Raw genomic sequence first — 12,332 nt, forward strand, 5'->3', positions numbered from 1 at the left:
ATCGGCATTATGAACACAGGGCATTCATCTCCAGACACACAGTCAGAGGTCCCATAAGTAGGAGATCCTGTGAAAGCAGTAAAATCGTCTGTGGGGGTCACTTATACAATACCAACAACCATTATTTTAATCACAAATATGCTTAGTTAAATTTACATTAATGATATTTACAGGCCAAAAGAAACATGTTTTCCAAAAGATCAACACACTGTATTCTCCAGCCCAGTCACCAAGAGGAAATAATGGTGCTTAACGTTCCTGCAGACCACATACATCCAAATGTGTACTTGTCATTACATACCATATTGGCATATCATGTTAACATCACATTTATGACCTGACTTTCATATTGGGAGGTGGAGGGGATGGTGGTGGCATTTATGAGACCTCGGAATAATTCGCACTAGCAAAAGCAGGTATTTCAAGCCAAAACATCATGTTTTCCTAACCCTAATCAAGAAGCGTTTGAGTTTAAACCTAACTGGAGCGTAAGCACAGTGTTGTGACAAGGGAAATCTTTAGTTTTAACATATCTGTGGCTTTCCAGGAATGTGCTTTGGCAACATTTATTCTGGCACATGGGTTGTAATTCTCACTTCACCACCAAGCCTCCATGGGGCGCAGGAGAAGATCGCTGTTGAGATCGCTCTAGTCGAAATGTGTCATGAACTCATTACATGTATCAGCAGCACCAGCTCCTAACGTCAATTATTTCGGAGACCCTGACAAGGGTTTTTTAAAAGGCCAAATTCTTACATTCAAACAAAAAACCCAGTATGATTCATGAAACCAAGAAAACCAATCTGACTGATAAAGTATTTCACACCTGTTAGGCTTATGGTACAGTTTCAAACAAGATGCCACAAACAGGAACAATTAGACACCAAACAACCTAGTCATCAGAATAAATGTTGATAAAGTACATTTCAGCAAAACCACAGATTAAAAAAATATTTTTTGAAGTGAAGTTAATTGTCTATTTTCTATTCTCAAGTTAAAATTTTATGGTTATTTATGTTGCAATTTTACATTTCTTGAGGTCCAGTTTTCAATATGTCTCCTCTTACAATGTTGTGCTTATGGCCTGGTGAGGTTTATGCACAAAACCCACTTGGTTAAGGTTTAAAATACCAATATCAATACCTTAAAATATTCACATCTCTCATACATGACAGGTATTTTACACATTGTAAAGCCAGCAGTGCAGTTTAGCATCACCTTTTCAACATCCAGCATTCACACTCTTTTATCATGTCCTCAGCTTCACACTGTCAGTCTGTCATAATATCTGTTTGCATATGAAATATAAAATCTGGGATGCATCACATACAACGCACATGTGAATGTCTCCCACATAGAGCACCTGTGAAATGTTTTAGATATTTATACGTGGAATATAATATATACCTGAAATATATTCATCAATATATTCAGTATGATAACTCCACAGTTAGAGATGTTTTAATATCTACTCCATCCTTACTTAAATAGTGTTATCATCGTGTTCTTGAATTGACACATTTTGCAGCTTCAAGTGTGAAACAGAAACAAGAAGTGTTGTAGATCTGAAAAAATACTATCTAACACTTTAATGTACTGCTCTAAATAGGCACTGATCAGAAGATCAGAGGGGGAGACGTGACTCCACTGAGATAGAGGCTCTGCTCTAACAGAGGAGGCAGAAAAAAAGGAAAGAGCCAATAGAAAGAGAGAAAAGTGTTTGTGCACGAGAGGGACGGGGTTGGTGGGGGGTTGCGTTGCAGCACAACCGTGCGTAAATGTGACCATCCTCGCCGCGGTCCCTCCATCCATCCCTCCGTCCTCTCCCTCCAGCCTGCAGCGGCTCCTCTCTCCTCCTCTCAGCCGGGATCACCTGCTCGGTGGTCGGTGCTCACTGTTGGACCGTGGAGTCCCGCGTGTCTCGGCTCGGCGCCCTCCTGCAGGGGTTAGGAGGAGCGCCGGGCACCTCGTCCAGGTTCCTGCCGGGCTTCGTGTCCACCGCCGCGGAGAGCCATGGCTCGGAGCGGCGGGAGAGACGCGGCTCGTCCCGCTCTCGGATGCCGGTGATGCGGGGTCTGATCGCGCCACAGAACACCTTCTTGGACACCATCGCCACTCGTTTCGACGGGACCCGTGAGTGAATGATCCTAATCCCATGATAAACAGATTATTTATTCAGAACAGTTCATTCATTCAGATGATCTGGCTCAGATGAAACACCTGAAGTCCTCCAAAGAGCTGCAAAGTGCTCAGTGAGGACACCTGAAGACAGACAGGACAGATGCTGTGACTGATGAATGAACTATGATGAATGACAGCTCAGACTAATGTTTGTCATATTAATTCTTTATGAGGCTCCTACCTGAGCAGCCACTTTAAAGATGAATTAAGCAGTCTGCTGCTGCTGACTGAGCCTCATATTAAAGTAAATGACGTGCTGTCTCTGTGTGAGGAGATGCAGCTGGTGTCAACACTTCATTTGTTCTACACCTACGATCATTAATACAAAATATTTCAACCTACTTCAATCTCAATAAACAGTTTATTCTGATTGTTTTAGGCTATATTTATTTGACGTTGCACATTATATCATATTTGTATTTGTGGTTTCCTGTCTGTAACTATGGTGATCTGTAACTACAGATTCACTGTTAATGTCCCAGTGTTAACTAAAATGGCTCTCTGTAGAGCGCATACCTCCACCAAGGTCTAACAGTCCTCTTATGTTCTCACTCACAGCCACCTAAATACACCTGTTTTTTTTCACTGTTAAAGAAAGTGAGAAAAAAGTCCTAAATCAGTCTCTTTATCCAGATTCAAACCAAAAGTTAATGGGGTCTAATCTGGACTGAGACCGATCCCCCATCCAAGTTTGGTGGAAATCTGTTCAGTAGTTTTTGTGTAATTCTGCTGACAAACCAACAGACACAGTGAAAACAGAACCTTGGAGGAAGGGAATCATGGTATTAGTCATCGTATTAATTACCATTCAATGGCATTTGTTTGAGTTGCCTGTTATGTCGAGTCTTTTGTTTGGACCCAAATGCAGAGAGAGGGAGAGCAGAGGCAGTAGTAGAAGTGAAAACAGTTTATTAGACCTTGGAGGGTTCTTTGAGGGGAACACAGTGGACTGAGTCTGGCTGGTCGGCAGACAGGCAGGCAGGCAGGCAGGCAGGCAGGCAGGCAGGTGGGAACTCAGGAAACCGGGGCGAAGAGGCGCTGGAGTCACCTGCCACGAGGAAGAACAAACAAATCTAATGAGATGGGTCTCACAGAGAAAAAACACTAGGATGTCCGTGGAACATAGAAAATAGTTGTAAAGCTTAACACTAAGGTTTAGCGGCCGTCAATAATAGTCACCGTAACTGGCGGAACAATCTGGCGCCAGAGTGGAGATGAGACCGGGGTTATATAGCAGAGGGTGATGAATGGGATGATCTGCAGGTGCGCCTCTCTGCTGCTTGCCGACACTGCTGCCATGCCCACCGGTCCAGACACATAGGCAAACAGGAGTAGGTGAGGAGAAAGGGAGGGGGAAGACAGACAAGGGGGAAAACAAAAAAAAACACAATAACCCCGACTGCCGTGGTCAGACCGTGACATTGCCAGCTGAAAAGTGTCAATTAATTCAAAAGGTTACAATTCAATTCAATTCAGTCACCACAGTCTTCACAGTGGAGTCACTCAATAGTCCGTCAATACCATGGAGAAAAGTGACACAACACAGAGGGCATACAATCTGAGATATTTATTAAAAGATAAATATAACATGACTTGTGTACTGTGTGTTAAACACAACAGCATCTAAGTTTACTTACTCCTGGAGGTGGCTGGGCTATGTGGCCATTGCAGCGGTGTGTGTGTGTGTGTGTGTGTGTGTGTGTGTGTGTGTGTGTGTGTGTGTGTGTGTGTGTGTGTGTGTGTGTGTGTGTGTGTGTGTGTGTGTGCGTTCGCTGTCGGACAAGAGACTTAACACACACAGCTGGTCCTGGTGTGTCAATACTGCAAACAGTAAGTATTGAAAACAGTTTTAAATACCCAGGATCAATATGTGATGATATGTTGATGTTTTTGACAACACGAGTGACCCCGGGCACAAACATGAGCTGCTTACAGTGTTGTGGATTGAAGGCAGCCTGTTTTTATTGAAACTGGCTCTTTATGAACAAAATATTACAAACCATTACATCAAAGACAACACAGAACCATTCATAAAGTGAAGGTGGCACTTGATAGACTTTCCCTAAAACCATCACAGTAACACACAATTTATAAATGTGGATCAGCCACACCAGTACATACAGAAACTGCTGTCAATCATGATGCAAACAGCTGTTTTTATATCTTAACGCCGTTACATAACACAGTGCTGAAGGCAGGACTGAGCAGCAGAGGGACTGTGTGGATAAGAGATCTATTGTACAAGAGTCAGAGAGGGATCTGTCTATTTTCTGAAGTAAATACAGAGGAGGTATCATTTATGTGGCATCTGTGCTGCTGTGTTAGGAGGTCCTGTTGAACAGTCAGTCATCTGTCTGTAGGTATTTGATGTTTCCTGTGTGTCACCCAAAGGCAAACTTTCCTGAGATAGCACTGATTCAATTAGACTTTTCCTTTGTGTGTCAACAGTGATCAGTTCTCCTCTAATCTGAGAGTGGAACAGTTTGCTCTTTCCTCTATCACAGTCTGCAGCAGCCCGCTGTACACAAGTAGATCCATCAGACACATGACTCTGTTGGTTGAGCTCTTTTGGTCTCCATATTTTTAACCCCCGTTTAATCCCGTTGATCTCCTGATTTCCTAGTGATACAAATCAAACAGGTGTTGTGCGGTTTCTGTGTGATATGTGTTGTGCTACTGTACCTGGTAACTCACCCCAGAGGCAGAGATGTACAAATACCTACCTAACATGCGCTACATGTCACTGTGCTCTCCTAAGATTTTGATTCCTTTTTTTTTCATTTTTGTATGCTTTATAAATGTATTTTACTGTGAGCCATGAATCTAAGACTAATTTAAAACAATTTCACACTAACATCATGTGTGTATTCTATTAATCTGTGGTAGTTGGTTTATTGGGATGGGGGCATTGAGGGAAGGATATGATGGTATACCTGATATCACCCTGTTGGTGTTATTCATCAAACATCATGATTCATGTTGTTCCTGGACCATCATTTCAACTTATGAAATAGTCACGCAGTCATGGTTGAGTGGGTTAAATGTACTGTAGGACTCTTTGTTGGCAGCCTGTTGTTCATGTCCCATTGGGAACCTATTATTATTATTATCCAGTATAGTACTCATTTTCCATTTCTTTTCAGTTTTCTGTCGCTGTTTGGTTAGGTTTTGGCAACGAAAGCACTTGGTTAGGTTTAGGAAAAGGATTTAGGTTAAAAGAGACCCTTTCACAAAGTTGAAGATGTGTTTGAAAAGAAAACGTCTCCCACATACTTATTTTTTACAGTCTTTTTTCCCAGGTGGCAAAGCTATGACATTACAACAACATGATTGGTCAGTTACAATGAGGGTCATGGGGCAACATTAATTATGATGTTCCAGGAACAACACAGGGTGATATCAGAAAATCTCCTTTTCCAGAGCCAGTGCAGATGTGTTTTTTCTCTTTTTACTACACATAGTGATAGTGACCAAAGAACACACCAGGAACTTCTGTTCCACACAAGGGACACTGTCCACTCCTTGACTGTGTCTATCTGTATTCTGTCCATGAAAATCACAGCATTGGTGTCAAGGTCACGGCTGGTGTGGAGCCACAAATATGTTTGACTCTCACTGAGAATACAAAGTGATCCAACGATCGGATGGTGCAGAGCAGCAGCTCCCTGTATTCCCACAGCACTGCCTACAAGACTCCCCAAAGGACATAGTTCACAGAGCTCGTAATGCGTAACTAAACTCCCTTGAGGCCTCCAGGAGGAATCAATGCAAGAGTAAACAGCTGGTCCACTGAGCCACAACCAAGACTGAAGACACACTGCTTCACTTCATCTGAGCTCTGACCATCAGCCTCCTCTCTAGCATGTACAGTATAGGAATAACCTTTTTCAGTGATTAATGTGAAGTCCTGATTGTTGGAGAACACCCTTTCATCACCCTTTTAAACATTAACAGTGTCCTTTTGTCAGTCCAAAAGTACCTGCACGACTTGGACTGCCGCAAATACCATTTTTAGGGCTCTGAAGGTTTAGTGAGAAATTGACAGGGGGAGGGTTTACACTTACATCAGTATCCTAATCACAAAAATATTAGGTTGTCAAAAGTATTGACACTTGTTTGATACCACATATTTCAAATGATCCACATTTGATAGTATTGAAAGTACTGAAGCTATAAAAAACAAAAATCTGATTTTCAACCCAAGGCTGCTCAGATATTAACATTATCACCTCCTCCAAGGAGGTTCTGTTTTCACTGTGTCTGTGGTTTGTCAGCAGGATGACACAAAAACTACTGAACAGATTTCCACCAAACTTGGATGGAGGATCGGTCTCAGCCCAGAATAGGCCCCATTAACTTTTGGTGTGGATCTGGATAAAGAGACTGATTTAGGACATTTTTGTTAATGTCTCAGGAAATAATTCAAGGATCTTGATGTGAGGTATTTAGGTGGCAAGTATCTATGAGTGAGTAAAAAAGGAGACCATTGGGCCTTGGCAGAGGTTTGCAGTCTAATGAGAGATGAGGATATGACTGAAAGTCTCAGAAGTCAAGTTGAAGAGGGAGCGATTGTTGAGCTGTTGCGGCAGGTAGGGAGGGTGGAGCTTGTGCTTCTCACAGCCGTGTGCTCGTAGGACCTTATTTGTGCACACAGAGTCCACATACTTCATCCTGAGGCTGTTTTTCCACTCGTGGATACTGTTCTGTGCACTCAAATCAAGTGCATGTGCCTTGTTTTTAAGTGCACAGAATTTCAGACTAATTAAACGCCATAGAGCTCTATATCAGTCTTTTGCCCCCTTTTTGAATCAGCTAATGCAACATCTCCATAACACATTTGTTTGTTAATAGATGTTGAAGCTGCGAAGCATTCAGGCATTCAGGTCAGCCCTCATCAAGACAGTGCAATAACTTCCTGAGCCACCGGAATCTCATTTATCCACAATACCATTGGGCTTTTTAGAATTTGAGTCACCTACACATCACTTAGACGAGTCCTCCACTAAGGATGTGTTAATTGGATTCAAGAATTCGTCTGTATCTCAGATGAGGTCAGCAGGTCTCTTATGATTTGTTGATTAGGATTAACGCCTGTTTGTCTGCTAGTACAAACTACAGAGTATAAATAAATTCATAATTATTTGTGATTAGACTCTGGCTCACAGTGGGAGAATTTTAATGAGGAGCTGCTAATGGTCTAACTGTACCTGGCTGTCTGTGGAGTGCTGCCAGCACAGTGTGTGTACGTCAAGGGGTAGACAGCTGGAAAACTCTTTTAGTGTTTGAGGCCAGAACACACCCAGCTAATGAACGGGGTAAGATTTGTGACGCCATTTTAAAGCACAACACTAATGAGCAGTATCGTAGCCGTAAGTGCAGGTTGAGAGAGGCATCAAATCACAGTGTGACCAAACCCTTGAGCTCCTTACTTATTGTGGGTTTTGTTATTCTGTCCACTTGGTGACAGATTACAGGACTGTGACTGATGTGAGCTCTCAGCTGAGCAGCACAGTATTTCCAAGTGTAAAGCTGGGTTCTTCATCTCTGCCATACAACATTAATGCAGTATGAGAAGCAGTGAGACTCCAGGGAGTTCTCTCTAGTTTTCTTCTTACAGTGAAGAAGAAAGCTTCAGATAGATTTGATTAACCCAGATATATCTCAGTACACTACATACATATTTATAAGAATAAAGGTTACACATTTTCATTCATCATTTAGGCCAATACTGCTTGATCATCATTGCTGTGAAAGATATTAATTAACTATTGGAGGGATTGCTATGAAACTTTGAGGCCTTCATACTGCCCACAAAAAGTAGTCATCTCCTCCAGTGTAGATAATTGATGACCCTACCTCCCTTTGTGGGAGACTGGCGTGTTTGTCCAATAGAGATACGTACATGCAGATACTTTGGTTTAAACACAACATTTCTGAGTACTCAAATCCTCAAGTTCAAACAGTTCACAAATGCAAATGTGAGAAATTGGCTCCTATGTAAACTACATAGAATGCTACTCTTCACTAATATATAGATATGGCTATGACTAAGGTTTAATAATGGTTTGATAAATAAATAATCAATTTATCAACTGATTGATTAGCCTGCCTGTAAAATATTTTTTAAAAAGGACAAATAAACATTAAGCATCAACAGACTTCATGTGTGTCTTCAATTGCTCATGTACATGTTAAAGAGAGAAAAAACAGCAAATATTCAGATCAGAACCAAGTTCCTGACTTGATGAATGAGTTAAATCATTAATCACTGACCAAAAATGGCAACTCATTTTCAGTCTGAGCTTTATAGTAATTGTCAGAAGAACACAAATTAATGGCTATGCTATTTGTTCATATTGACTGTACTTGTATAGTCACTGGAGTTCACACAGAACTCTTGGTTGAACTTCATTCCCTAGTTAGAAAATGAAGTGTGTAAAAACTAGCGAATGAGACAGAGGAGTGTCTCCACAGTGACAGATTCTTGTGTTCTGTCAGGGGAGTTCTGGCAAAAAGCTGTGAGCTGTAAAGTTCTGAAGCTGATGCAGAGTAAAAATGTGTTTTCAGCCAGTTGAGGAAACACATCAGAGGGCCGGTCGAACAAATAATCCTGCATGTACGAATCATCTTGCTGCCAGTCTTCATCTCCTTAATGCTGGCTAGCTCTCTCTTTCATTTCTTTGGAACAGACTCTTACATTCAAATCTCTGTCTTTAACTGTTTTGTATTGATGTGATATTATAAATGAATAATAGATGACTATACTGTACATACTTTAAATATATTACCATGATAACACAATTCATTTGAAAGCAAAGTGAAACTAGTGAAACTCAGCTTTCCTGGCTCGACAGGATAAAAGCTTCCTCTGATGTGAAACTAACTGAGGCCTTCTAATGGTGGCAGAGGGCCTTTGATAGTGAGCTTGAGAGTGAGGGTACTGTGGTGAGACTACAAAAGGCTGCTGCTTTCCTTTCCTCACCATCGGTGGGAGCTGGTTGTGGGTGTGGTGCTTCCGGCCACTGGTCCAAACTATCATGGAGAAAGGATGGACCTCGACCCCACTGGCTCTGCGGGGTCAATTCTGACAGTGGCTTCCCACGTGTAATATCGTCAGCAGGGTTACGGGCTGAGTCCACGTAGCGCCATGACTCTCGGTCAGTGAGTTCCTGAATCTCAGCAACACGGATGCCCACAAACACTTTAAATCTGCAGGAGTCTGATTGTAGCCAGCTGAGCACAGTGGTGGAGTCTGTCTATAAGGTGAAGTGATGAATGGGAAGCGTCAACTCCACACGCAACACTTTAGCCAACTGTGCCCCTGTCAGCGCTGCACACAGCTCCAGGTGGGGGATAGATTGTTGCTTCTTTGGGGTGACCCTGGAACGTGCTGTGAGGAATGAGACCTCCACTTCTCCGCTGGGACTCTCTGTCCGGGGATACGCCAGTGAACCATATGCCCGCTCTGAGGCATCACAGAAGACATGCACCTCCCTCTGAATGCTTGAGGAGTCCATGTCATGGCTGGTGTAGCAACGGGGTAGTCTGATGCTCTTCAGGGTGGGGAGCTCATTCTCCCATTCCTTCCACCTGTCGAGTAGTTCTTGCGGCAGGAATGGGTCATCCCAGTCTCGCCTCTTATCCCACAGTAGCTGCAACACAGTCTTGGCTCTGGTAGTGTATGGTTCCAGGAACCAAAGGGGGTCGTATTGGCTGGCAAGGACTTTGTATATTGTACGCATGGTGGTCTCTGGGTAGCCAAAAGGACAGTGCTTGTAGGAGAGGGTGTCAGACTGGCAGTGCCAATGCAGTCCAAGGGCAGATTTTTGGGTGTTGTGCGGGCCCTGTATGATCCACAGCTCCGCACTGTCTGACCGGGCCTCTGATGGTAGGTGAGAGATGACTGTGGGCCGGTTACTTGCCCACTGCTGCAGCTCAAAGCCCCCCTTTGCTAGCACCTGCCATAGTTGATAAGTAAGGGCCCTTGCTGCCTCCTCTGATGTCAAGCTAAGTAGACAGTTTTCTACGTAAAAACCCTTCAAAATTGGCTCCCTTATCGTCTCACCAGGCTGGCTGTGATCTATAATGTGCTTTTGTAGGGCATACGTGGCACAGCAGGGGCTGCTGGTTGTACCAAATGGGAGTACTCTCCATTCATACACTGCTGGAGGTTCATCTCTTTTCAAGTCCCTCAACAGGAAGCGGAGGAGTGGTCTATCTTCTGGAAGGAGTCTCACCTGGTAGAACATGCCACGAATATCTCTGCTAATGGCCACAGAGTGTTCTCTAAATCTCAGCAACACTGCCAGGAGAGAGGGTCCCAAAGTTGGCCCAGGTAGCAGGCGTTGGTTCAAGCTCTCACCTCTGAATTGGAAAGAACAGTTGAAGACCACTCGGTTCTTTCCATTATGTTGGACCATGTGGTGTGGTATATACCAACTTATTGGTGTGAGTTCACTGCTTGGCTCCAGTTTGACCACATAGCCTGCTTTCTCCAGTCTTTGGATTTCAGCTATGTAGGCCGCTGCTTGCTCTGGGTCCCTGGCCAGCCTTCTCTCTGTGTTGCGCAGCTGAGGGAGCACTGCCTTCTTTGGGGCCTGTAGCTGTTCTGATTGGGAGATATTCAGGCTCACCTTGTAGGCCCAGTTGCTGGGCTGCTGGATGGAGGAGAATGGTACGTTCTGAGCCATCATCTAAGATGGCAAATGTCTCTAGGGCCCTTGTTCCATTCCTCAGTATCACTTTGCAGACTTTCAGCAACACTTTGCACCCCTCTGGGGGCCTGTAAATATATGAGATTTCTTCTGTTATGTTGAGTACAGAGGTCTTTGAAGGCACCATCTTTCACGTCTGGTATCTTGATTCCCCCTTTTCTGTCTTCTCTTGGGCCCTTTCGTTTATGTCATGTAAGACAAGCAGGTGTCTACTGTTGCATGTTTTGCAGGCCATTTTCAGGTTACATTCAGCCGCTCTGTGACCTCTCCCACAGTGCCAGCATCTGTTGTTAGCTTTGATCCAAGTTTGTTTCTGTGTTGGGCTGAGCAGTTGGAAGTTAGAGCAGTTGTTTAATGAATGTTTAGTGTTATCACAGAAGGGGCAGTATTTCTTGGTTATCTGTATGGAGTCTGGACCTTGAACCAGTTCACTGGATGAGGTGCTCTCTGTGTTTAGCAGGACTGTGGAGGGCTTAGTGGTCGGTATCCAGCTCTTCCGCTGCTCCTTCACTTTCGCCACTTTAGGTTCTCTCTGTCCTCTGCTGTCAAGGTTGTCCTCTTGAACTTGCATTTCATACTTCAACAAGTCAGCAAAGTCGAGGAGAGTAGGGATGGGCACTCTGTGAGGGTGTATGAATCGGCAAAAGCTTGATCGCAGATCATGAGGCAGTTTGCTGAGCAATCTGGTCACGTGGGAGCCACACTCCAGTTCAACGTTGCCCTTTCTTCCCAGTTGCTCCAACATGCTCACCAGGGAACGCACCCGCAGAGCAAACATCCTGAATGCTTTCCCGTCACCACTGACAACACTGGGGCCATCCATTATCTCCGCTATTCACTGTAAAGCCAACTGGTGTGGCTGTCCATATTGCTGGTTGAGCGCAGCCATTGTATCTGTAAATGGGTACTTGGAGTGGCAATATGAGTTGGCAATCAGCAGGGCCTCTTCTGATTTGAGATGTTCAACCAGGATTTGGTACTTAAATCTTTCAGACGCATTGTGGGGAAGAAGGTTTTCCAGGGCTATCCATAGGCGAGAGAACTGTCTTGGACTGGGGTGAGTCATTGCTGTCACAGTAGGTGTGGGCCCCCGGTAGATTCGCTCCTGTCCACCTACTGGGCTTGGCGTTTGGTGCTGGGAGTGACGGTGCTCTGGGGTAAAGTCACACCATGTGCATGAAAAATCTTGCTCTGTCCTGCGGTGCCTCTCTGCATAATCGTCCTCGCGTGCCTGTGCATGACGTGGCTGGGATGACTGGGGAGATGCATAGTGGTGCTCAGGCAGATGGGCTGTATCCCCTGCATAGCCATACTTGTGTGGTGAGGCGTGACGGACGTTGTATTCTGCACTTGGATTGTAGTCATACAGCGATGAGGCAGCCTGATACACCTCACCCTCTGATCTGGTCATCTGCTGCTGCCGTTGGACCAGAGTTG

General features: G+C 44.2%; 1 protein-coding gene across 1 annotated transcript in view; it reads left to right on the forward strand.

Moving 5' to 3' along the window:
• Positions 1–2,057: 2,057 nt before the first annotated feature.
• Positions 2,058–12,332, forward strand: part of LOC140992437 (voltage-gated delayed rectifier potassium channel KCNH8-like) — a 133,983-nt gene continuing 123,708 nt past the window's right edge. The window contains exon 1 of the mRNA XM_073462736.1: positions 2,058–2,133. Within this exon, the coding sequence (XP_073318837.1) occupies positions 2,058–2,133 (76 nt within the window). The remainder of the gene's footprint in view (positions 2,134–12,332) is intronic.

Source organism: Pagrus major, chromosome 24 (genome assembly GCF_040436345.1).
Source record: "Pagrus major chromosome 24, Pma_NU_1.0".
Taxonomy (NCBI): domain Eukaryota; kingdom Metazoa; phylum Chordata; class Actinopteri; order Spariformes; family Sparidae; genus Pagrus; species Pagrus major.